General features: G+C 44.5%; 1 protein-coding gene across 7 annotated transcripts in view; it reads left to right on the top strand.

The window, feature by feature from the left end:
* Positions 1–23728, top strand: part of SRGAP2 (SLIT-ROBO Rho GTPase activating protein 2) — a 115288-nt gene extending 91560 nt beyond the window's left edge. For 6 of the 7 annotated variants that reach the window (XM_049832233.1, XM_049832234.1, XM_049832235.1 and 3 more), the window contains 8 exons: positions 760–894; positions 2250–2355; positions 3817–4041; positions 7389–7468; positions 11647–11827; positions 12250–12396; positions 14513–14840; positions 17457–23728. In XM_049832233.1, coding sequence (XP_049688190.1) covers positions 760–894; positions 2250–2355; positions 3817–4041; positions 7389–7468; positions 11647–11827; positions 12250–12396; positions 14513–14840; positions 17457–17840 — 1586 coding nt within the window. In that variant the 3' untranslated portion in view covers positions 17841–23728. Of the gene's footprint in view, positions 1–759; positions 895–2249; positions 2356–3816; positions 4042–7388; positions 7469–11646; positions 11828–12249; positions 12397–13607; positions 14841–17456 lie in introns of those variants that run through there. The other variant, XM_049832238.1, reaches the window with a different exon arrangement.
* The last annotated feature ends 3438 nt before the right edge of the window (positions 23729–27166 follow it).

Here is a 27166-nt window from a genome sequence, read left to right as displayed (position 1 = left end):
CCCATTTATTATCCTGTGTGTTATTAAAATAATAGGCAAGCTTTGGTAATTTCAGTCACATAATGGATATATATAGCTTCAGTTTGAGGACTGCCCCGTCATTAAATCTAATTATATCTGATAGGGAGTTTTCCCTAGAGAACAACTCCTTAAGTGGGCATCTTTTCTTTTGTAATACAGACAAACTGTGGCATATCTGCAGCAACAATTATCTGTCCCAGAAACACTCCTCCCCCCCGCCCCCCGCCAATTCAACATAAGATGTCTGCATCCTGCCGAGCCAAGTGTATGATGCTCAGTGGCCTCTTGTGTGTCCACTGAATCCACTTTAGCTTCAGTTGTGAGTTTGCGTAAAGACCTTCTCCTGGACTCGTGTGATGTTCACCTCCGTGGTGGATCTGTGGAGTTCACAACCTACCAGAATATCTGGAGCACAGAGCCTGGAAATGTAACTACTGCTGTAGGAGCAACACCACCCTCTGTGGGCGTGAGCCAGGCGCTCCGGTGTCAGACTGTAATCTGTTTGATAGAAAGCTGTCCCAGGTCTCCTGGGATTGCTGTCAGAGGCTTCCCTTCTCAGCTGCGATGCACAGGAGAGATGTCTCTCTACCTCATGCTGGTTGTAGTGCAGTTGGAGTAGGTGGGATTAACTTTCTGCTGCATAAATCCTTTTCTCCAGCTGAGGTGCATCCTCCCAGTCTGATACTTTTCTCCAGTATTCTGATTTTTCTTGCCTGCTTTTCTTTGCTTGTCATGAAGGGGAAGATCCATTGGCTGGGGACCAGAATGACCATGACATGGATTCAATAGCAGGAGTTCTGAAGCTCTATTTTCGAGGGTTGGAGCACCCTCTCTTCCCCAAGGATATCTTTCATGATCTGATTGCCTGTGTCAGTAAGTATATGAAGATCTGAAAAAAAAATAGGATTAATTTTTCTAATCTCCCACTTTTCGCCCCTCCCCCTTTTTCCTGACTCTAAAATAAGGTTTTTTGTGGTTACTTTGGTTGGGTTTGTGTTGCACTGGTATCCTAGTCTTTATTAGCCACAGTCTGGGCAGTTACCTGGTCACAGCCATCCTTATTCTGATAGCAATTTTTTTAGGAATGAGCAAGGAGATAGAAATGAATAGATTTTAAGGGCTGTGTCATGGATTTTTCTGAGACAGTGCTTTGTGACAGGGTTCTTTTAAAACAGAATAAAGCAAAGCCCTCCACTTCTGAAAAATGATCTTTAAGCCCTCTCATCAGAAGGTGTCAGAAATGCCCTCTCAGAAGCAGGGATTGCCAGCAGAGTTTCTTGCCCTGCGTGCTTTCCCTAGCGTGGATAGATACACACTGCCTGTACGTCTGCTGCCAGGCTTCTGCAGGCTCTCTTTAGCTGGCAAGGTAGTAGTCATATACCTTTTAGCTTCATGACTACGAGGGGCCATTTACTGACTCCTGTTAAAGAATTTCAGTCATGAGGGCAGTCACAGGCTGGTTGTTAACATTTTTGACGGTTCCTAAAGGTGGTTCTGGTAGGCAGAGGGTTGTTTGTGGGTTTTGTATGTGAACAACCTCATTTTAAATGGCCTGACTATTGCCATGTCCTTCAGAATCGAAGAATGATCCTATTGTCCAAATAGTGAAATGGCTTTTGCGGTGGCAGCCTTTGAAGTAAAGCAAAAGATAACTGCTTCTAAAATGGCTCATGGTTTTCTTCTCCTGATAAATGCATTTACAGAGTTGAATTCACATTATATGAGAAGTAAAATCTGCTTCCAAATAAGTTCTCCCTTCTGAGATGATTTATGCTGCCCACTTATTTCTCAGTAGGCTGCTGCACACAGAGCTTTTTGCCTCACCCTTTAACTATGTTAATTTTCCTTTGAGTGTTATACAATTTCTTTTTTAAACACCCACCTTTCTAAGCTAACTTGAATGAGCTATTGTGCCAGAACTATTGAAACAGATGACATCCACTGCTCCCACGCTAGGAAGGAGCTTGCAGTGAAGTTTCACGTGTTCAGGGACCTTCATTGTCAAAAGGCTTCACCAGCAGGTTCTGCAGCCTTTGCATTCCCATGCTGGGCAGCACCGGAGGATTCTGGAAATGGGCAGACCCTTCCTTCCTCCTGCTGCTGCTCTGCTGGCTGCCCTTCTGAATAGTTTGCACAGGAACCATCACAGTTTACTGGTTGCATTGGGACTCAGTGGCAAGTTGTGGGTATGTGATGTGATGACTCACTGGTGCTCTTTCTTCTTTCAGCAATGGATAATTTACAAGAGAGAGCGCTCCACATCCGGAAGGTGCTTCTGAACCTGCCGAAGACCACTCTGATTGTAATGAGATACCTCTTTGCATTCCTCAATCAGTGAGTATCCTTGAGAGCACCATGGCCCTGCTGTAGGACTTGGTATAAACATGATAAATGACAGAACCAGCCTTGATATTGCTTCATGTGATCTGTGCAACGGTTCAAGGTACAAAGTGCACAGTAGCTTGCTATTGCATCTGCCTTCCTGGGCTTTTCAGCCATGCCAAAATTCATCCCAATGATAAAAATGGAATCTCAAAGGAGTTCCAGAAATGAAAGGGAATAAAGTGCTGGTAACCCAAGCAAAAAGTGATACGAAAGAGTCAGAAACTGGGTTCCACACCAGCAAGGAGCGTTACGTACTGAGTAATATGCGTGGTAGAGAGTGAGTTTATTTTTTTAAAACAGTCCACTGAATCAGGCTAGTTCATTGGATAGCTTGGCAGCAAAGAGTCAATAGTTTCCTCCAGTAACATGGTCTTGACACCTGAGGTAGCATAAAGGAAAAATGTCCTAACCGGAAGGTTATATATACATTGTCAGAGCCCTTCGAATGCCGTTTAGGTGAAAGAGAAATACAACTGTAAGACAATATTTTGACCTGACAGAGACCTGAGGCTTACTGTCTGCTTTTGTAAAGCTCCAGTTCATCAGCTACTTTTGATGAACATCTTATTCCTTACATTAAAATGAGGCAATGTTAGAGTTTGAGGTTTTTCTAAAAGATTTGTATTAAAATGGAGCAGGACATTTACTAAACCTATCCATATATTCAAGTGGTTATTTCTGTTTGGAAAGCAGGGGGGTTGTTTCACAGATGTCACTGCTGGAGTCACTGAAATGTGATTTTCCAGTCTCAGTAGCTTTTAATTATTCCAGGTAGTGATCTAGAAAACAGGGAATTTCAAGGGGAATTGTATTGGAACTTAGTTTTCTGTTCATTCTTTAATGGGCATCTGAAAGGCTTAAATTGCAGGCTTGGGACAAAATTTAGTGAGATAAAAATTGTGTTTTAAAAAATGGCACCATATAGAAACTATAAGATTCAGATTTGCTGGGAAATCCTGAAGAAGAGTCTCAAAAAAGGCCCACTTGAGAAGCTCCTGGGCCTTGGAGAAAGGATGGAACACTCTGTGCGCTTGACCACATGCACTTAGGCAGAGTGGACCTGATATAACTCTGGTGAGTGTTGGGCTGCAAGTGGCCTATGAAGAACAATAATACAGAGTAATTAAAGACAAAGATTGATGTCCTCCCCTTGTAAAGTCAGCACCTAGTACTTTTCACATAGTCTCGAGCTTTCAAACTCCATTTGCAGTTTCTATTTCATTTCTCTGTAAATGCAATCAGTATCTCATCTTTTACACAGACCCAGAACATTCATGTCCCAGCTGATCAGCTTTAAACAGCAGAAAGCCCAGAGCAAACTTTCCCAGATCATCTGTCCTCCAGCAGATGATGGTGATGATAATATTGTTTTCTGCTGTTAACCCTCTTCCCCACTTCTGTTTTGTGCAGCTTATCTCAGTTCAGTGAAGAGAACATGATGGATCCCTACAATTTAGCCATCTGCTTTGGGCCAACACTGATGTCTGTGCCTGAAGGTCATGATCAAGTCTCTTGCCAAGCTCATGTCAATGAATTGATCAAAACCATCATCATCCAACATGAGAACATCTTCCCAGGACCAAGGGAGCTGGAGGGTCCCGTCTATAGCAGAGGTGGAAACACTGAGGATTACTGGTATGATAGATACCTCTGAGGAGAAAATGAATGGGTGGATATTATTTACGGATTAGTATGCTACAGTCATGTGTTCTGTGTTGTCTAATTCTGGATTTGAGCATCTGGCCCAGCCTTTCAAAAATCTGTTTTATGGAAGAGAAGATGGCTGTGGCATCTCTGGAGAGTCATCAACTTAAAAGAAAGAAGCTGGTAGAAAGTAGCTATTCAGTTGCCAAACCTAGCTCACTTACCTTGAAGAGCAAGGTTGTGTAGGGATTTTCTTGGATGTTCTGATATGGTAGCTGCCCAAATCAATCTTTTTTTTCCCTCTTCTCTTTTCTTTTTAATCCTGCTTTTGGTTGGGGTTTTTTTGTTGTCGGGTTTTTTTCCTGCTTGTCTTGAGTGCCTTTGCTTCAGATACAGGGGTCACTTGCAGCTGAACCTAGAAAGCTGTGGCATGGTTCAATTTTCAGGGCAGCAGTGATGGTGGGGGAGGGAAGAGGGAGGAATGCAAAATCACCGTTTCCATCCAGCTTAAAGCTCAAGAGGCCCGGCCGCATGTTCAGTCTGAAAGCCACATCTGGAAACAATTCAGCCAGAGCGGCTCCTGTCATCTGGGGTGGAAGGTTGGGGAGTGGGGGAAGGAAAGGAGGTGTTTTCTTTCCTACTGGCCAAGCTGATCTCTCCCTCTGAAAATGAGGAATGTTAAATTGTGTCCTGCTTCTCCCCCCACTCCTTCCCTCCTCTAGTGTCCCAGGAATGCAAGTGATTATTTTCATATACTAAAATAAATACATTTTTTAAATGAAGTCACTCTGGTGACAGAGCTAGCCTTGTTTCCCTGACTTGTTTCAGAGTAGCTTTAACTGTCAGCTCACTCCACGTACGTGCAGTGAGGAGAGGCTCCTCTATACTAACTGCTGCATGCAGAAGACTTGCCAGAGCCCCTTTTGGAAATTATGTTAGTTTTACCCTTCGCTCTGATGTTTTTAGCTGATGTTATATGTGAAAGAATTGGAGGGGAAAAAAATTTAAGAATCTTTATGACCTTAAAGAAGCACATTAACTTTGACAAGAGGTTTTGTCCCATAAGGTGAAGGGGATAAAAATGTGAAATGTTGAGTACGCTCAGTGCGGGTGCCGCTTCACATGAGTATGTAGGAGGCAAAATGTCCTGAAAGGTAATACCAATTTTCTGAAGGCATTTGGTTTTTCTTCATTGCCCTTCCTAACCACCCTGACCTGAGACCCTGCTAAGCAGAGTAGGGTAGAAGCAAGCAAGGGAGACAGCTTAAAGCCAGGAAGAAGCATCTGGTTCCCATTCAAGCCTTCTCATAGCCCTGGTATTTAGATAGTTGTTAGTTATTGCCCATAGGGCTCCTTGCCGCAAAGTGTGCAAGCAGCAGAGTGAATCCTTGTCGTTCAGCTGATTCATCAGGAAATGGAGCCTGCTATGTTTGTAATCGCCCGGTGCCACTTCACTGGGCTGCGTCGTCTTTGTGCCGGGGAACTCGCAGACGGTGCTTTGGCATGGAGGCTGCCCGGGCTCGGCGCCACGGCTCGTGCGCTCTGCGCCTCCGTGCCTGCGCTCTCGCTGTGAGCGGCACTCGCTTCGAGTCGGCAGCTGCCGAGGAGCTTTGAGACGGCTTGCCTCAGGCAGAGGAGGGTAGGGTGAGGTTCAGAGTTTATGACAAATTCGGGGCTGTGCTGCGGGCATCTTTGAAGTGCTGCCTTTGAGTCAAGCCTAGGACTGTGCTGCATGTCTCTGTCCATTTGAGACTGCACAAAGACAGCATGGGGAGAGTCCAGGAGTCCTGCGTCCCAGCAAGTGAGACCATCAGAATTGCAGGGAAGAAGATAGCTTATAGATGCTCAACTTGCGCTGCACTCCTCTGGCGGTATATGTTGCTTGCACTTTCAGAGCCCTCGGGGTGAAACCCAGCAGCCTAGCACTTCCCACTGCAGCATCCCGGGGCTCACATGACAGAGAGACTGAGTCTGCAGCAAGGACAGGTTTTTTTGGTGGAAAGTGCTGTTGGAGGCATGGATAGGAAGAGGCACGTGGTCTTTGTGCAGTATTTGGATCTTTAGCATTGGCTGTACGCGACATTACTTCACAGTCTGTGTGAAACTTTAGCCCTCAATGCTGTGCTCCTCTTGGGACCTCCATTTGGCTTCAAATTCTTCTGTAAACTTTATTAAGTATCATAAAGGCTTTGCAAAGGATGGGAAAGGTTGATTCCTGAGGTACTGACTCAGAAGATGGTGGGGCAGCTTCGTGTCATGTGGATTAAGCGTAATGAGACGCCAGAATTATTCAAACATTTTACCCCTTCTCCTTTTTCTTTTTTTCTCTTCTTTAAAAGAGTATAGGAGGTAGATTACCAAAGGGAGAGCACTTTACATCCATGCTCACTTTAACCATTGCAAGGCCAAAGCGAGGGATGAAGTTATTACTGTGTGAAGAGAATTAAAAATCACCTTTAACGAGTTACAGTGTAAGAGCGCAGCAAACACGTTTTGTCTTTAGCAACAGCGTCTGGTAAGATGAGGAGTGAGCACTTTTCTTCTTCCAAGATGAGCAGGCAGGGCAGGCAGGCAGCGCTGCCAACTGGCAGCAGGTCTGTGGAGCTGCTTGGGAGAGGCAATGGATCCTCTTCCAGTTTCCTTTCTGCTCCTGTCCTGAGGGAACTGCTCGTGTAGCTTCTTATAAAAACATAACCTTTCATTGCCACTTGTTTTCTATTGATCCTTTCAAAGCTTTTCTTCATGCAAAACATAAATGAGTACTCTTGGTGGTTTAGGTGCTCTGTAAATAAAGATTCCAGGCAATTAATCTGGCCATGGGAGTCGTTCAGTGAAATGAATGGGACAATTTAAGGTTGTGATAAAAGGGAAGGAGGGAGATGACAAACTCAGACCTGGAAACATCATTATGAATTGAGAAATAATTTCCCCCAGGAAGTGGTAGCTATCTCATCAGTCATCTAATGAGCTAATTAGAGCAATGGAGAATACAGCCGGGGGAATAATTCTGGCATGGCAGAGAGGAGCTAGACCCAACATGCCACTGTTGTCTAACTTCTAAACATCTCCAAAGGTCCGGGTTATAAGATCTGAAGTTGGACTTTCCTGATAGCATACAAGAAGGTTAACAAAGATGTTCAGTTTGCTCGATCAAGTAAAAACTTAGCTTGATTTTTAGACGCACTGACTTCAGTATGTGCAAATGTGTCTGTCACAATGGAACCTAGATATTGACTTCCGATACGGATGTTCCTAGTTAAGTTATCTTTGATTGTTGTAAATGAGGAAACTCAATTTCTATCAGTGTAAAGCACTGTCTCTATTTCCTTCTGTTGTAGCGAAAGTCCTCATGGAGAGAGAGCCTCAACAGAAGACTCGGTTCAGGATGTTACAGCTGAACACCACACCAGTGATGATGGTATGCAAAGTCTATTAACTCCTTGGTTAACTGTGCAACCTGCTGTGGGGGAGGCAGAGAAGATAGTGCCTTGCAGTTTAAGTTCAAAGTTAGATCCAAAGTGGGGTTTAAATCAGAATAGTCACTTGAAACACCACATACAGCATTTGATGCCAAAAAGTAAAAACATATGGGATCAACATGAATCTTTAGAAGTTACCTGACTATTTTTAAAGTATCCCTTCTTTTCAAGGGTATCTCATCTTAGCAGCAGGCCTGGGCACATGCCATGTTTGCATTACTGACTGAGCTCATCTGTACCCTAAAAGGACCCTAGAGTTGGAAGTCATGGGGGAAGTGTAGAGCCAAGGCTGGATATGTTTCAGCATGTGCTCCTGCTCTCCTCTGCGTGTGCCAGGCACTTCCCCTTTTGGTAGCTTTGGCTAGAGAATTGTGAGTGCTTTAAGCCCCAGTTCTGCTTTAAGGAAGCAAGCAAAATAAAATCAAAAAGTGTTTGTCTTCCACTGAGAGCCAGGTTTTAGGGTAGAGGGTCCTCGTGGCCTCTCTCATTGATAATTTTGGGGTCGTCTTGGGGAAACTGTTCCATTTCTTGTCTGATCAGTGAAAAGGTGTGCCAACACTGAGAATTTCACGGTATTTCCTAAGGAAAACGTGATTCTTTGAGTGTCTGTTGTTGATACTTCCAAAGCCGCCTCCTGCAATGGGGAACAGCTGCATGTGAGCCCCATCCAGAGCAGAGGAGAAGACTACATTGTGAAACGGTGATCCCCAGAATACTGACCAGCATGTAAAGCAGACTGACCAAAACAGGACAGAATATGGTTTTATTCTTGCGTTTTGGCCCCTTGCAATTGTCTAAGCAAGTTCTGCGATGGTTTTACTTGTGATGGCCTCAGTTGTAAAGGTGGACAGAAGGTAGCATTCCCTCAAAATTAGGTGGCATCCTTTCTGAGTTGGTCTTCAGTAATTTGCTCAATAGCCCTACCGTGTGCTCCTGTGCTGCTTTTTGCTCTTTGCCATGGCATTGCTGTGCTCTTGCTAGCTTCGTGGTGTTGACACACCAATAACAAAGTAAACGATGTTGAGCACTGCTAGAAACGCTGGAAAATCAGTTCTCCCTCAGCAAGGTCAAGCACTGTCACGGCGACTCCTCACCAAGGTTGTTGGGAGGAAACACAAAGCCTATGGGAATGAAACATGAGTTCCCTGTCTGTCTTGAACAGAGTGTTCTTTCTGAAAAGTGTAAGCTGCTTAAAAATGCATGAAAACATGCCGGGTTTGAGTTTGTACCTAAAGGAGGAGCAGTTTCATTGCTGTAATGAAGGAAAGACTAACTCATCCTGTATCTGTAAAGCCTGGGACTAAAGCCTGCAGGCTGATACATCATGGCGTGTACTTGCATTGTTTCTGTATGGGATTTTTAGGATCGCTTATGTGGCTGAGAAGGCACAATGATGATAAAATGAGCACTTAGAGATTACAGAAGGACAATGTTTTACAGTGTCTGGAACTAGATTGCATGGGGCCCCTGAGCAAGGTAAAATTTGGAGGCATTTTGGATGGAGTTCTGCAACCTACATGGAATATTCCATAGGAAGCATTTGGGAGGGAGCATTTGGCACTGAAGCAGAGGAGGGAGCTGGGCCTCTATCTCTTTGAGGGAGTAGCAAGGTCTGGTTAACTGAGGTGTCTCATGTCCTTCTAACCGAGCTGTGCAGTGTCACACCTCGGGCATACTTGTCAGAAGTGCAGCATACAACTCCGTGACTCAATGGGATGGACGTTCTTAGGTTTTTCTCACTCCTCAGTCTTAAGATGTGTCCAAGCACTTGCTCCTTTAGCTCTTTTGTGAGGCTGGCACTACTGCTTCCAAAGCAAAACTGTCATGCCAGCTGTCTTCATTCGAGGAAGGAATTGGTTTTGGTGTGGGGAGAGAGGTCATGTGTTGCAGAGTATCCATGTTGTTCACCGTCAGCCTTGCTGTACAAGTGAGTGGACACTGTGAGACAGGCATAAGAGGTCAGAAATGCTGAAAGACAAGCAGGTCGTATGTTCGTTAAATTATGAGTGGAAAGATTTTTAAACTGCTGCTTTCCTGCACAGGCTGTCAGACTGGCAGGGGTAATTGTTTGGCTTAGCTGTATTGCTCTTTATTCACACAGCTTTCTTCTCTGAGCATAAGTGTAGTAGGAAAAAGCTACTGGAAATTAGAGTCTAAAATCACTTCTCTGGATGAAAGCCAGAGTCCTAAAAAGCAAATTGGAAACATAAGAAACCTGAGTGCCGCACTCATCTGGAACAATAAACACTTCTTAATGAAACAGATGGAATTTACAAAACCACACTCCCATCCCCTTCATAATGGAGGGGGACACCAAAAAACATCATTATCGTTTTTTTAGTGTTGTGAAGACACTGGCTCCAGAGGCAAAACAAGCAAGAGGAAAGAAGGAGCCAAAACCAGATAACCATGTGCTTTGGGGAGTCTGGAGCAAGGCGGCTATCGCAAGCTGCAAACATGGGCCAGGCTTTTCTCACCCTTGCAAATCTCTCACTGGTTGCTGAGGGCTGATAACGGGATTCGTGTGAGTCTGACCACAGGCTTACCTGAAATGTGTGACTTGACAGAATTCTGAGCTGTCTGGTTTAGTAATGGAGAGATGAATTGTTGGGGAGGTCTATCTAGCAGATCCTGTTGCTGGTTGCCCTCAGCGCTGGGTCACTTCATGCTTTGTAACTACAGATGCTGCTGGGGCTCTTTGGTGGGGGATGCTTCTCTCTGCTCTCTCAGACCGGCTGATGAGACGGTGGTACTGCAGCGTCAGCTTGCTCAGATGGATTTACGCTATATATTTTCTCAAGCCCAGCTACTACCTTGCCTGCCTACAGTCCACCTTGGAAGACCTAATTGTTGAGCATATGTTCTCCCAAGGAATATTTGTAAAAGCTGTGGCTCCTGTTTGGCTTTCCAGTCCCTTTTGGCTGGCTGTTGCACTATATAAGCTTCCCGTGATGCAGAGGAGATTTCAGGACAAAATGGCATATCTTTTCTTGTCCTGGAAGATGAACTGCAAATCTTTTTCTCCAGGAAAAAACCTCAGTTTCCGTGGACTGCTTGGCTGCGTTAAAGCTCCTTTAAAGTAATTAGAGGCTGAAGTCCACTGGGGCCATGTGGCTGAGCTCATCTCCATTCCCCTGATGTCTGCTTAGAATTGGGAGCTGGCTTAATATATATTTAGATTTAACCAATGGCAGATTTTTCTAAGTCTTAAAAATAATCCACGTGAATTTCATATTGATTTTCCTGAGTGTCTAAATGCCCATATTGTCCCTTTGTATAATATCGGAGTCCTACAGGAACCCATATTAGTGGCTGGTTGCAGACACAGCATGGTTGTAGTTCTTCTGTGAGCTTTTCAAGGAGGAGCAGTTGGATTTGGAGCATGTTGCGCAGCTCCAAGTGCAGCACCGCTGTGCTTGGCATGCACAGTGCAGCCCAGCTGTATGGAGCCCGGGGGAGCCGCTTGCTCTCCTGATTGCTGCACAAACCGCAGTGGTGGAGGCACTGAATGTTTTTGTTAGCTTCCATGACAGTTCGATGAATAGCATGACCTCCCACAGTGCCAGAATCCGGTCTCCTGGGTCAGGTGAACCTCGCAGGCAACAGAAATTTCTTTCTCAATAGATGCTTTATTTCTGAAGCAGCTTGGAATCAGAGGATGTTTACCTCCCTAAATGCTAGTAACAACTCCTGCTTGCCTGCCCAGGAGTTTAATTTAGCTGCCTGTAAGAAAGGTACCATAGGCAGATTTTGGTCTGGAACATACCTGATTGCTACACAGCTTTGAAATATTTTTTTTTATTTTAATGAGATACTAATTTTGCCGTTGCCACTTCCATCTTTGTACACTTGAATTGCTGTAAGTGGGTTTATGACTTGGAAAATGCGAATGTGTCCACCACGTAGAGATTAGGTAAATGCTGAAATTGCAACATCCTCATATAATAGGGGTTCCCCTCTGAATCTTGCTGCTTCAGCCCTCTGCTGCTTTAAGAAGCAACACTTTATCCTCTCCCATGCTCTCATCATAAACTGTTTTGTGGTAGGTTTAACTGTTGAATACTTACCTGAGCCCAAGTGTTTAGTGAATTATTGTTTATTCCCTTCTATCTCCTAGAGTGTGAGCCCATAGAAGCAATAGCGAAGTTCGACTACATTGGCAGGACTGCACGAGAGCTGTCCTTTAAAAAAGGAGCTTCTCTCTTACTCTATCAGCGGGCCTCAGATGACTGGTGGGAGGGACGCCACAATGGAATTGACGGCCTTATTCCTCATCAGTATATCGTCGTTCAAGACACGTATGTTACACTTTAAGCCCATCTGCAAGATGGGCTTGCTTAAAACTCAGGTGTGGAATGGAGTGTTTGTGTCAAGATGTTGACACCAGGTGGGGAGAGTTCACCCTTTGGCCTTCCCTGCAAGAAGGGAGTCCTCTTGAAACAAGCAGAGCTCCGCAGAGGCGTAGGTGTCCACGTATGTGGAGGCATGATATAAAAATTGTTCTGGTGCTGCCAGCCTGTTAAAGATGCAGAGCTGGGATCTCCAGGTTGCTCACGGAAATCAGGCTCTCTCATTTGAAAAATATGTAATGAATCTTAAGAGAAAGATGCTAGCACAGTATTGTTGTCCTGTATGTATGTTTACATACACAGTGCTGTATTTGAAATTCAGTGCTGTTCGTCCTGTTTTGGTTGTGATTTCCTTCCCTCCTCCTTCCTAGTGAGGATGGTATCTCTGAAAGATCCAGTCCGAAGTCTGAAATAGAAATAAATTCTGAGCCACCGGAAGAAAAAGTGACTGCTAGAGCTGGTGCCAGTTGTCCAAGTGGGGGTCACGTCGCAGATATTTACCTTGCAAACATCAACAAGTAAGAACAGCCTTGCATTATTTTACTTAACTGTAAAGATCTTGGTGATGAGTCCAGTAAAATATTTCCTTCCTTGAAAAAGGTCAACTAATGAGTGCTGCCACCATTTTTCTCTGCTTCCCCCTCTTCTAACTTGCTCACATTTTACTGTCCTCTCTCTTTCTTTCACCAGTGTGGCCAATGCTCATTTAAAATCCCACTGGCTATTCTTCCCTATCCCTGAGGTACCATCTGTTCCCGTTTTCCCAAATATGTCCTATTTTATAAGCTAAGCACACAGAGAAAGGGAGGGGAATAGCAGAATGAGTTCTTGTAATCGTGTGTTCCCATTTGTTGTTACGTTCTGTGATTTGTTATGTCTCGTTTACGTTTAACGTGTTTTGTTTTATGGGGTGGGGGACAATTTCTTCAGAAACTAGTGTCACATTTTGTGCTAAATGACATACCTCAAGTCCCACCATCTGGCATTGCCCATAACATTCTTTCGTTTCTGCAGCACTTCTCACCTTAGGTTACTAACCATATGCTTGCAGTGAAACAACACACCTCCCTGTTGCTCTAACTTTACCTCCTCAACCAGAAATTGTTACTTTAGCAAACACTCAACATAATAAAAAACTGGGAAATTAAGTTAGTAACAGACTAAGTTTCTTGATCTGTTATTTAATTATTCTAGAGCAGACTTATCTCCCATATTTTTCTGATTATTTCCTTAGTATTAAAAAACCCCACCTCTCTATTGTGCAGTGAAGGTATTAATATGATAATTACAGTTTTATGGGAGTGGATATTTTTAACCTTCAGTTAATTTAATGGAATGTAGTCTAGAAAGGCATTAACAGAAATGCATCCTTTTTAAAGGTTTGGACCTGCTAATGTCCTACACAGAGCCTGGTCCTTGGTTTACGGGAGTCAGCAGAGCTCCACTGCTATCTGTGAAGCTATGTTAATATGCGTCAGCTTGGGATCTGGGCTTTCTTTTATGATATTTATTGTCTGAGCCATTGAAGTATGCCATTCTGCCAGTTACAAAAAGATTTGTATAATGAACAGACCTATGTTGGAGCTTCACCATCTGCTGGTTTTGGTAGTGTTGTATGTAGTGTTTTTAAGAAGCCTGGGTAATGTCCACTCCGTTTTTTTTTCCCTTTACTAGGGAACTGATATTTAGCAATAGTAGCATAAGACTCATTTTGTTGTTTTTTCTTTAGGAATGAATCTTCTGACCTATGTGTGAACAGACTTGGGCAAAATTAAATCAGATGGTTTCGCAATGACAGTTGTGCCACCCACTGAATTATTATTTGGATGCCAAAATCCTACTGGAGTTAACACTTTCTTGCAGTTATTCATGGGGCTGGTGCTATATATAAATGGATCCTTTCCCTGTATAATGGATGCCAAGCTTCAGACCTATGGCATAAAGTATTCTGCTGCATTGGCCTTCATATGATTTGAATGGAATCGTGCTGTCAGACCGCATGGTGCTGGGGTAGAAACTAAATTGGTTGGACCAGCTCATCCATTTGACATCATCTTTTGGTATATCTGCAGCGCTACATAGATAATGCCTTGTGGTCCTGCTAAAGCAATGAAAAAGAAACATCTATTACCACCAGCAAATATTGGAAATGATCATTAACCCCAAACTATGGGGTCCTTTGCTTGCCAGTCTCTGAAAATAATAACTTGATGCCTTGGGCCAGGAGCTTAGTAGACTTATACTGTGTCCTCCAGTCAAGAATTGTAGCTCTGCTCTTCTAATGTAATAAAAACACATCATCAAAACCTGTCGATGGCACAGAGGGTTTTTTTTTTTGTTCAAATATAAATTCTTTTCCTCTTGACCAAGTTAATTACGTTCCATCCAAGTTTTCTGCTTTGCTATGAATGTGCACAGCTGCCAGAAACTCAGTCTTGTTGTTAGAAGTGTTGAACTGAAATGATTTATAATTTCACTGTTTCACAATGACTTCTAAAATCCTGGGTGTATTTGTAATCTGAGTATCTTTGTCTCTTCCCATTGTCCTCTGTGTTGTTTTGGGGGGATATCTTCAAATTGCAGCCCGTTATGTGTACCTGCTTGTATTGACTTGTTTTGCTTTTGTGACTGAAGGCAAAGAAAGAAACCAGAGTCAGGCAGCATCAGAAGAGCCTTCCGTCAAAGTGACAGCCATGGACTAGGTAGTTCAATGGCAGAACCAGCCTCCCCAGGAGCCATAGCCGGTTCCAGACCCTCATCTCAGCCCATTATGAGCCAAAGTCTTCCCAAGGAGGTTCCAGATAAATGCTCCATCAGTGGCCATGGCAGCCTCAATTCTATCAGCCGACACTCGTCCCTGAAGAACAGGATAGACAGCCCGCAGATCCGGAAAACTGTGACAGCAGGGAGGTCCAAGAGCTTCAACAACCACCGGCCCATGGACCCTGAAGTTATTGCACAGGTAAATAGGAGTGCTTTGCTTTAAAGATTTGTTTTGGAAACTTAAAGGATGTTGGATACAATGAGTTGTTTTAATGCAAAGTCTGATTTAATCTCATATCCCTTCCCTTCTCTCAATGCAATATTAGCTTACTACACAGCTTGAGTCTAGTCTTTCACCCTTGTTTTGTGTAAGTCACTGAGGCTGCTTTCATGGGCAAAGATAAACAGTAAGGTCCTTCCTCCATAAAAACTTGGCCCTGTTCATTATTCAGAATTTAGTTTCAACAATAAAAACGTCCATTTCAGAAAGTTACACAGATTCCAAAGCTGTCAGCAAAAAATTAAACAATCATAACTTCAAGACTTGAGAGAAGTAAAGTATTTAGCGTCAATTTAACATTCTCCTGTCAGTTGTGCAAACTTGCCTGTGGTTAGACATTGGAAGCATATGGAGTAGTACAGTCAAAATAAAAGCAGGCTGCTGAGTTGTACAGTGCTCACAGTGGCATCTTTATATGCTTACAGCGTTCAGTGTGTGATTAGAAACCAACTTTGAACATAATACTGCTAGTTTTCATTAGTTATTTATTTAGACAAGTGCCTTGAAATGAGGACAGGCTACCGATGCGTATGCAGCTGTGCTTTAACTTTGCAAAGAGCTCTGCTTTTGGGACTGATTCCACACACTGACCAGACGACAAGGAAACAGTCTTCTCGGGTCCCTTCTGTGCAGCTTAAAGGAAAAGGTGTTCTTAGTACTTTTCTTATACTGTGTCAAAAACTAGCAAAGACTTTTATTGCACATTCTTCGTCTCTATGCATATTTTCTGCATCCCTATACACAAAGATCTGTCCCGTCCCTGTGTCTGGGACTATATGCTGCCACAGGAGTGACTGGTGGTCACAAAAAAGCAAGTGGTGTCTTTGCATCCATCCATCTGCGGTTTCACAAGTAGAACAGAAAACAATCGAAAGTCAGATTTCGATTGGAACAACTGACAGCTGTTAATGGGGTGAATGATGTAAATGTTAAGATTTCCCTCTTCCAAGAAGGATCTTCCCTTTCTCCCACTCCAAGCTGTTAGATGTGCCTGCACATGTATGTTGCCTATACCAACTGTTTTCAGTATGCAATGGATCTATCTAAAGCCAAGGAATGCTTGGGTCTCGGATTACAAAGCCAGCCCTGGGAGACCTGACTTCTTTGCCTGGTTCAGGAGTCTGTAGGTTTCTAAGGACCTGGGGGAAGATATGTGAAAATTATCATTTTTATTGACAAAATAGCATCGCGAAGTAATAAATAAGGTCCAAATAAAGATCTGATATGTATTCTGATGGAAGGTTGTATTTTGCGGTTATGATATCTTCAGCTCATTTGTTACAGTGGAATTGTAATATATGGTTCTTGTTGTCTTCATATTTCATTGTCCTTCCAAGACTTTGGTTGACATAAATCAGTTTTTTTGTTTTTTCAATTAAGCTCTAACTGAAGTTGTTCTGTCTTCTCTTCCTGCCAGAACTTTAACTCCATTGTTTTCACTGGAGAAGAGTCTGGGGAGAAAAAGAAAAGGGCGGGGGGAAGAAAAGGGAGCGGGGCGGGAAGCTGTGTTAAATTAGTGTTTCTCTTTGCCCTGTAGTATCTGTTCAAACACCATGTAATAATCATCCTGCATTTTACATATTTTCCCTAACTTCATAAGTAAAATCTGCCTGGCCTCAAGATAGACTCGGAGGTGTCAGATTACTGTCTCTGGTTTCTTCCACCATTCCTTGACTGATTTACCTTCCCCACCCCCTGAAAAACCTCTAAGGAAGCTAAAAAGCTGTAGCCAAACTGTGAGTCACAGAAAGACTGAGCTTTTCTGCTCTCCGGTGAATTCTGTGCACCAGTGGGCTCCGCAGCGCGGGCTGTAGCAGACGTGTAGGTCCTGCTACAGCTGTGAATAAAAAACCCCCACTTTTTTATCTTAAAGTTCTCTTTATTTTTTAATTACTGTAATATTTTATAAGAGGAAGGAGAAGTGCCAACTTGAATTTCTATATATGTTTCTGATATCTTTTGTGTTCTCTAAAACGTGAAAATTTTGAGTCCCGTGTAATACCTTTCTGGGAAGGGAAGACTACTCAGACAGCAGGAAAACCAGTGAGGCAGCAAGAGCACACAAGGATTTCAACATTCGGTGTGTGGCCCTCCAGCCAGTGTCAAAATGATCAATCCTTTCTTCAAGGATTTACTCTTCTGAATCTCACGTGCCAAATAAAGTACAAGAATGGATCCTAGTACTTTGAATCACATGCTTTTCTGTTCGTTGCTGCATTTGGGGATTGTAGTCGTCTTTGAAGTCCAAGCAGCATCAGGACCAGTAAAGGACCAGATTAGCATCGAGAAAGTGCTAGCAATTATTTTGTTCCCTGTTGATGGAAAATATTAGTGCTTATTGGCTTCAGTATATAATGCTGTGTAGTTTGGCTTGGGTTTCACTTTGACACCTGAAGGTCCCCAACCCGCCGGTTGATTCGAGTGTTGGTGTTTACAGGCTAAAACCAGATGCGTCGTTCTTAAAGACTGACTTTTATCTCCATATTTATGTGCCTGAGTTCTGTTACTCACTTGGTTTCTCTTTTGTCTTTGCAGGATATTGAAGCTACTATGAACTCTGCTCTGAACGAGCTGCGGGAGCTGGAAAGGCAAAGCAGCGTAAAGCACACACCAGATGTTGTCCTCGACACCCTGGAGCCTTTGAAAACGTCTCCAGTGGTGGCCCCCACCTCAGAACCTTCCAGCCCTCTGCACACTCAGATCCTCAAGGACACTGAACCAGCTTTCCAGCGCAGCGCTAGCACAGCTGGTGACATACCATGCACCTTCAGGCCAGTGAAGTCGGTCAAAATGGCCACCCAGGTGAAACCTCCGGCAACTCGGCCGAAGCCTACAGTTTTCCCCAAAACAAACGCCACGAGCCCTGGCGTTGCCTCCTCTGCATCTCAGCAGCCTACTGACAAGTCCTGTACTGTCTGATAAACTTGATGCTGCTCTGTGGATATAACTGTATTGTTTCAGATGAAGAGACTCTGTTAAAGACATTAAAATTCCTATTTAACTAATTTTTGAACTTCTGCTGAAGGTTAGTTGTGAACTGCTACTTACTGCTGGGAGCACTTCCTGGGAGTAGTAACAACCTCGTCCCATATACCCGTATCAGTGATGTTCGTAAGGCAAAACAGTTCACGCCACACTTAGGAAATCCAATATCGGGTCACTGTGAAGCTGAGGAGGAAAACACACAAAAAGCAATGAGTTGGATCTTGGTTTCTAGTTGATGCCTTGTTCAAGTGTTTGGCCACTGAAAGAAATATTTAGTGGCATCATGTTTTGAATACTGGTGTAGTGACTTATATATTCTGTGTTTCATTTATCACAGGGAAACAATAGGATAGATTTTAGTCTATTGCATGTTTTGGTGCCACTGGTTACGTGGAGCTTGGACATGCCTGTTTCTTGTGCATTATTATTATTATTACGTCGCCCGCTGGTGCCACGGTGGTTAAGGGTCTGTCTCGACTTCCATCACATCCTCTGGTTTTGTTTGTTTGCTCCCCCATCCCTCCCCCCAGGGCCAAAGCTCTTGGCCATCCAGCCTCATCCTTTAGTCGACACTTGTCATGAAAAATAGTTTACTCTGGAACACTCTTAGATTTTGTGGAGTTATATGTAATATGTGTCTGTGCAAATATAAACAAACATGTTCCTGAGGTTTAGGAGCATAAGAAAGAGCCCAGTTGTTGCTTATGGACAATCTAGCTGTTTTCCCCATTTGCTCTCCCATATTTAAAAACAGCTTTATTGTTTTTCAGTGTAATTTTCAGCCCATAGGCTATGATGTGGTGTGTGGTCTCGGGAGACTGAATGTAAAAACAAGTTAACTTTTGAAAACTAAGCGTACTCTGATGGGAGTTCATTTACTAACGCACACGTTCTTGTTTTGATCATGTATCAAGATGGATCCTTACCAAAATCCCAGTTACAAGCACTGTAAAAACTTCAATCAGAAGTTCTCAAGCTTTGTATCTTCTCCCTCTTCCTGGTTGCAAATGCTTCGGTCGGTGGCTGTGACCGCTGTGAACTGCTTTAGGGATCTCTGCTCTTATAGAGCGGTGTAGGAAACGCTGCTGGGGACGGCGACGTGACAGCATGCAGCTTCTGGAGTGGCTTCCCTACGTGTTCGTTGGTAGACTGGCATGCCTCCGTAGGACTCTGCAGACATGTGAATGAATTCTTAGTACTTGTATTTATATGGTAGGCAGCAAATGCTTCAGCCGCTAGCAGGCTGCATGAACTCTTTTGTACTCTACTGAGAATTTTCCACAATGCTAACATTTATTTAATTTAAAAAAAAAAAAAAAAAAAAAAGGCATGTGCCACTTACAACGGTAAAGAAGATCTCGCAGTCCTGCAAGAGAGGAGACTCTGGCTGACCCTCAGTTCACCTTGTTCCCAAACTTTTCTGGGATTTAAAAAAAAGCTGCACATCTTATGTTTTCATCAAATAAATTCAGGCAAGGACAAGATAAGAAAAGTCATTTTTCTCTCCCATTTAGCTGAGTTTCTTTTAAATTTGTGGGTTTCTCACACAAGGCTTCCTTGTGACTGCAATGTCGTTTTAATCGGCACTTAGTAATTAAAAAAGAAGAAACAAAACTTGCATTTCTAAGAACAGTTTCCGAAATGTACTTTTCTGATTCATTTAGGATGTTACTTGGCGAAATGAACAGGGGTTTACTGTGTCCCTGTCCATCCCCACATGCACACCCCCATCTCTACAGATGTGTTATATCCATATTAATGATGGTTTTTAAAAAGACCAGCTTTCTCTGTGCCCTAAATTAAGAACATGTGAAAATTGGGGAACACCGGAAAGATTTCAGTGAGAACACTCCTTATTATTCTTTCTTCCTTAGCTGATCTGTAGCAGCAGTTCCCCTTGGGAAGCACCGCGGTACGTGTGTGACTGTCACTGGACCTTACCCTGTTCCTTTCGCAGGGGAAGATCCCCACCAGTGCGACCAGCGATCTTTGCTCTCAGGTTCTGATGGACTTCTACCACCAAGGAATCACTTGTTCTTTTGGGGAAAAATAGAATTAAACTTGTAATTTTTTGCTCAGGCAGAACTTTCTGGCATTTACTTTTAAGTAGGGAGTTTTTTGTTTTCTTTTCTTTTTGGTCATGAATGGCCAAAGTTAATCTGTGTCAAGAGCAGGATCTCTGTAAATTTACTTCGACTCATTTGTAATGCCTTATTTTCTTTATATTTTTATGCCTAGCATTCATGTTTCTAAGAATAAGTGTCCAGCCATGCACAGCACATTTGGAGGAGATGCTCTTTTCTATCTTCGAGGTCTGAAGTATGAATGGAAATTAAGAGATGATAAAACCCCAAGATTTCAGGTTACTGTAACAGCAACTGTCTGTATATGAAATTACTGTGTTTATCTCTAGCATCCACAGCTCTGGGACAATCCTACTGTCAAGGGGAATATGCTTAGCAGGATAACCTGTATATTGAGCAACTCAACTGGAATTTTGGTGTGCACTGTGATTGACACTTACACTTACAGCAAGCAATATGGCAGGCTGAAGATCATCCTTCCTCTTCCACGTGCTCTGGGTCTGGCCAGCCAGCAGAAAATTCACACACACACGCACACACACACGCGGGAGAATAAAAAAAAAACAAAAAAAGGAAACTTTTAGCTTGTCTGCTTCACTCTGTGAACATACAAGGCTGAGAGAACATTTGCCACAAGTGTTTTATGACCAGTCGTTGCAGAAGAGGTGGGAAGGAGAAACTGGAAATGTCGGCACTGCTCCCTGCAAAACCAGTGGGCATCTTGTAGAAGAGACCAATGTAGAGTGGACAAGTACGACACAGTGGTTTGCTTGGGGAGGTATCAATGTTACTTCATATCTTCATATTCAGAAGAAATATTAGCTCTTCCATGGAAATTCTCTTTCATGACTTTTATGTAATGTTTGTGTCAAATATAAAGACAAGAAGTGTTTGATAACTGGAATAACATATGTCTGTTTGATAGTGCTTTGTATGAACAAAGGATTCTTGTTCATCAGATGTTGGATTGCAATAATCCAAAGCAAAACTTTTAAAATAAAATACGATTTTAGGTGATCAGTCTTAATAGTTTCTGAAGCTCTAACCTTTTATGTTTTATTTCCCTAGTTGGGAATTGAGCAGTGTGCTTTAACGATTGCTAAATTTCTGCCTCTCTAAGGTAATCCAAAGGCTCGCAGTTTATAACTTGTAAATTTGTTCTTCATGTCAAAGCAGGGGGACATGATCCAACTCTCTCACTTTATCTGTACTGGATATTTTGTTGCAATGAAAGTGATTAAATAATTAGAGTGCACTGTGACAGCAGAAAAAAAATGTTGTATATGTATGTATTTTGATACCTGTTCAAAAAGAGTCTTTGGGTTTCCTGTGATGAATACCTCATATGTTGGGTTTTGGGAGTTTTTGTTGATTTTTTTTTCTTTTTTTTTTTCTTTTTTTTTTTTAAGGCAAGATTGTTCTTGCACAAAAGTAGGTTAAGATAACCGAGTTCTCATAAATTTATTTACTGAATCAAAACACTTCAGAGTTTGGCAAGAAATTCCATCTGTTATAGTTCCCCACCTTGCACTTGGTACGGGGTGAGCAGTCACTGGGCTGTTCACCTGCGCGCTTGGAAGAGCTCTAGCAATATTAAGACTAAAGAGGTCGTTGCAGATGGAGTTTGCTGCCTTATTTCTCTTCTTCTGTGTGTCAAAACCTCAAATTCAGTTGAACATTGTATAGGTTTGGAGATTTGTTAAGCATTTGAGAGATGTTCTTCAATAGAAATAAATGTCTCTAGTTAGCACTTCAGGTCCTTTACATACATGTACCTGATAGACTGGAATGCTCCGTCGCCTGATGAAATACGTATTGAGGGAACACTTAAAGGAGATTATGCTCTCAGCAGGGCATAGCTTGCTAGTAAGGCAACAGTAACGATGGAAAAATACCCATCGAGACAATTTGTCTGGTCGACTTGGTAAGACGTTGAGCCGTCTGGCCCCTCTCCAGCACATCAGTGAGCCCAGGCTTGAGGTTAAGCACAGGAGCAGCCTCCGCCCGTTACCACTCCGAGTTCGAGTGCCTGGTGCTGGCGTGGTGGGCCAGGTCAGGGGTACCTGTGCTTGGCAGGATCGAGCCCTGACTGTAGAGGGCATGTGCTGCAAAGTATAAATACGTTTACTCACTGGCCTATGAACCACAAGCTAGGAAAACTGCTTTAAAAAAACCCAACAAAACTAAAAGGGAAACAGAAGCATTTGGGCACTCCCATCACTAATGAGCCTATCCAGAACAGAAAATTAGTTTTAACAAGCTGGGGATTTATTTATTTTGAGATTTTTTTAGTTTTCACAAAAATAATGAGCCTTTTTGTAGGCTTATCTGGCCTTGGCTAACATCCCACAAATGCAGTTATAGACATAAGGCTGTTTCTTTAGTGGACCGGTAGCACTAGAGGCCTTCGCAGAAGGGTGCAATGTTCTTTCGTGGGTGAACGTTGTTCCCTGCAGTTTGCTTCCAGCCTCCGGGTCTGGGAAAACGCTGAGCACTTACTGGCGCTCTGGACTGAACTTTGGGGTTTGAGCTTACATATCACTTTTGAAGATAATCCTCTCTCCGGATCAGCTTTCTGCTTGTCTCTGTGTGTGTGCGACAACCTGGTACTTGAAAAAAAAAATAATAAATACTTGACCCACTGCCTTGTGCCCGCCGAGGCTCCGACGGGGCCGGCATGGTCCGGCGGCTGCGTCACGCACAAGTGGCAGCGGCTGCAGGGGCGGTTTGATCGCTCGCCTCTGCTGACCGCCCCGCCAGGAGGCAGATGAATTCTTTTCCAGGCTTGGTTCTAGGAGTCTATTTTGGTAGATCTAGAGATGCCAAAACAGCAATTCAAGGCCTGGAAAACGTAAGGTTTGGGGTTTGGGTTGTGGGGTTGGTTTTTTTCCTATTACATTTTGTGCTTCCTATTACGTAGTTTGAGACAAGAGAGTGTTTTTTTCAACGATGGGCCAAAAAGAGGTAAAGGTGGAGAGGGAGGGCAGCTCCCTACTGTACTAATACTTGATATACCAAGCTTCATACAGGGTAAATATTTAGCAGTTTGCAATGGAAATAATAGATGGACCCTTCCTTTTAAAGGCACTATAGTAACCTTACTTCTGAAGTGGACTTCACCAGCCTTTCTCTCCAGGCAGAGTCCTGTAATTTGAATAACTGAAGTCCAATGGGATTGGACTCGTGAGTGTGCCAAACTGCTGGAGCAATACTTGTGAGCAGCAGGTTCTTCAAAAGACCAGCTCTATGTAGCCAAAATAGGGCAATTATTGAAAACCATCTCTGACGCATTTTAAAGGATCGCAGTGATGTCATGGTTCTGCTGTAATGTAGGAAAGTTCGGTCGCAAAGTCTAGAAATCTTTGTTTTCTCTGTTGGTCTGAAACCTCAGTCCTGCAATAGTGGGCTCGAGCTCGTATGGTGCGTTGGGTTTTGGGTTTTTATTAACAGCAGTTGTTTAATGGTGGGATGGAATGTTCTTGCTAAAACGGTTTCCATTGTTTCATGTCTTCTACACCAATATATATATGGTGTATATATTAAACTGTGTAAAATTGTACTTTGTATATATAACTCTGTACAATATGGAGGTACATCCTTTTTTTTCCTTTTGGTACAGTATTGTACAGTATTAGGAGTATATGTGTTGGAAATGTTAAATCCATACTGGGGCAACAAAATGTATCCATTGTCATTAGCAATAGTTTTGGAGAAATAAATGTTTTGGGTATGGTGGAAGTACTGACCTGTGGAGACCCGTACGTGATGTACAGAGCGAGCGCGTCTGTGTGAGCGAGCGCGTGTGTCTGCGAGCGCGGGTGCCTGTGTTTGAGTGAGGGAGAGGATGAGCATCTCCTGCGGGTGCCTTCCTCGGCAGGCGGCACCAGCTTTGGGAAGTGCGGGGAATCCTTGGGAATTTTCTTTGACCAGCGACTGGCACCGGTAAGTAGGTGAGGAAGAATCTGCAGGATGCAGAAATACACAGTGTCTTTCACAGGCGCTGGGATGCTTGATTGCAGCGGGGAAGGAGACAGTGGTCCATAGCATGGCGATAAGGAGGATCTGAAAAATAAGTGACTCTACTGTGGTGCTTTGAACCGCGCCAGCCGCAGGCAGAGCCCCGTGTTTCCCCACCCTTGGCTTGCACATACCTACCAGTAATAACAGGATTCAGTAGAGCGTAAACTTCCCTTGCAATGACCTGATTTAAAAATGCTTAATCTTCATCATTTTCCTGGAGAGGATGGGTCTCCAACTGTCTCAGGGAAAGAGGATTTAAGATTGAGATTATGGATTGGATCGTTATTATTATTACTGGCTTTCCCCATCTCGGTTTTTCAGTATGCCTTCTTCAGAGCACGGCGGGGAAACGGTTTCAGGGTTTTGTCATTTTGGATTCTCTTTGTTTAGGTTTCAAGGAATGAATTATTTACGGTGAGGTTTCACGTTTAACCGAGCCATTTTGTTCTGTGCTGGAAGTCAGCTGGGGACAACCCAACCCCACAGCCCCTGGGCTCAGCTCCTGCGGGAACGGAGCATCCCTGTGCTCCCCGGGGACCAGGGCGAGGAGGGGGCTCGGGCGGCCGCTCCCCCCGTGCTGGTGATGGCCCACGTCTCCTCTAAAAGCAGCTGGTGCAGGGGTTCAGGAGCTGCAAAGCCGGGATGCTTTTACTCACTAGTTTAGTAGCTCAAATCACAGCAGCCTAAATGGTAATGCCTTAAAGCAGGCTGGGCGCCCGCGGTGGGCAAGGCAGCAACTGCTCTGTGGTATCTGCCTCTCGCGTCTCAAATTGCTGCTGGAGAAGCTTGTTTTGCTGAAAAAAACCCAGTTTTCTGCAGAGTGCAGGTCTACTTTGCAGCAAGGTGGGACGGACCTGTGCCTCTAATACGCAAAGTAAGTTGTTTTTTTTTAACCTGGGGACTGCACTTTGAGGTTGTCACGGCGCTTTTGTTGCTGCCTTTTGCAGATGCGCCTTTGCCACCCCAGCGCCCGGTCCTGCTGCGGGGCGGCTGGCAGGGGTTTAGCAAACTCCGGCTGCGCAGGGTGGGAGAATCCTGCCCGGCATCCGTGTTAAACTGAAACTGCAGCGCAGACCCTGAAACCGCACCATGGCTTGTGCAGCCAAGCACCCACCTTGGCTGGCCCAAGGCTGGCCCCAGCGCTGCCCGCCGGGGCTCTGCCTCCTCCGGGATCGGCCAAAGAGGCCAGGTGAGCCGGGAGCCGACCTCCCTAAACTGGCAGCTGGGGTGAATCCTGCTTCCCTTCCGTCTGAGTGAATCTTCGATTAGTGTCCGTTGATTTCTGGGGGACGCAGGTGGCTTCTGGCACGTTGGTCGTTGGGGTTTTTTAAAGCATGAAATAGGAGTCAGAAAGGTAACGGGGTGACGCATAGAACAAATTGCTTTTTATTTTCCGTTAGTCGCTGCAGTCCAACAGCACAGAGGAGGACACTGTAATTAATCCCTTAAACCCTTCTGATCGCATCATTTCTGCCGAACTGCGCCTAGGTCTGACCCTCTCCTCGCAAACCTTTTGCTACGTTTGGTTTTAATGGATAAAGAAACACGGCGGTAAGGGATGGAAGGATTCGGCCACTTGTGAAGGGGCGGTGAGGGTGGGAAAGGTGATGCTCCGGGCAGGACCGTGGGATCGGGATGTGAAGAGATGGGACACGCAGCGAGGCCGCACCTGGGTCCTGCTTTGCTTTGCTTTGCTTTTTTTGGTTGGGACAAACCCTGCTGCAGGCAAAAGTCAACCTGGGCGTGCAGCAACCTTGCACGCAACCGAGTGTGCAACCGGGCGTGCAACGGGGTGCGTAACGCAGCGTGCAGCCGGGTGCTCAGCGGGTGCCCCCGGCACAGGGGGTCCCTGGGGCTGTGGTCTCTCCTGGACGTGTCCCACGCTCCGCACGTGCCAAGGAACTGGTTTTTGTCGCAGGGACGGTGTGGGGACAGCAGCGGGACCGTGGCTTTCCCCTGCTCCTGGTTGTGCCCCGGTTTTGTGTCCCAAGCCCCCCCCAAGGACAAGGTGCCTGCTGTAGGCACAGCACGCTGCTTGGCCTTTATTTTTTAGGCTTTGCTGCCACCAGCTGGAACAATTATTTTTTTATTACAAATTTGGGTTCGAGGCCGTGGTTTTGCTCTCCCAGCCGGTGCAAAACGGGCACACGGGTCCCACGCAGGATTTGTCTCCCGTGGGCTCTCGCCGCAGGTTTGGTGCTGAGTGTGACTGACTGGTTTCTGACGATGGACGTGAACGCTCTGAGCGGGTCAGATGGGATGTGGGTGTCAGCCTTGAGACAGAGAGGATAAAAACTGCTGTTGGGGCAACCGGGGAAAGGAAATAAGCTAGGAAATGTAAAAGGAGAGCAAAAGAAGGGAAGGGGGGTCTGAAAGGAGCTGGGATCTATTTCAGGGAAAAACCCAGCGGGTGAGTTCCTGGGGTTGGACTGGGATCTCCCACCGAGGCTGAACCTGAAGGTGCGACCAGCCAGGAGAGCTGCTGGGGTAACTGGGATGTCCTGGAGTCCCTGGGCTCCCAGGGCTGGCACCATCCTGGCATCAAGGCATGTTGGTTTCCCTTTTGGGAATGTTTATGGAGAACTGTGTGAAAAGACTTGCAGCACAACCTGAAAGTAATCTTTTTTTGGGGTGTTATAAAATATTTTGATTATTTCCTTCCTGTCTGTCTTTACCCCGCACCAGCCCAAATCTGCTTGCCCATCAGTGAAAGCTGAAGCACCGCGTACAGGTCAAAAGTCTCAGAAAAATGCCTGAGTCTGGGGTTTCTGCCTTTAAAAATCTTTGTTTCAGTTTCTTCTTACAGTAGACAGCTGAGTTGCAGAACGGCCCCTTTCCACCATCCCTGGACGGGCTCCTCGGGCTCCCGGGGCTCCTGGGCAGGAGCTGAATTTGCAGAGCCGCAGCGGGTGCAGGGGGTGAGCATGTGGTGCACGATGCACCACTGAATCCACAGCAGCTCCTGGCCTTTGGGCAGCTCTAGGAAAAAGCCGGGATTTCCCTCCAGAGGTTTTACTTGCCCCTCTTCCTTGCGTTAACTGCTCTTATCTATGATTTCAGTGGTGGTCAGAGATGAGAAACAAAATGCGGGGTTTTTTCTGCCTGGGGAAAGGCTTCTCAAGCATCTCCAGCTCTAATCGACAATTCTTTTTTGTC

The sequence above is a fragment of the Accipiter gentilis genome, chromosome 29 (genome assembly GCF_929443795.1).
Source record: "Accipiter gentilis chromosome 29, bAccGen1.1, whole genome shotgun sequence".
In the NCBI taxonomy this organism is placed as follows: domain Eukaryota; kingdom Metazoa; phylum Chordata; class Aves; order Accipitriformes; family Accipitridae; genus Astur; species Astur gentilis.
Note: the sequence above shows the minus strand (reverse complement) of the source record. Positions and strands in the feature narration are given on the sequence as shown.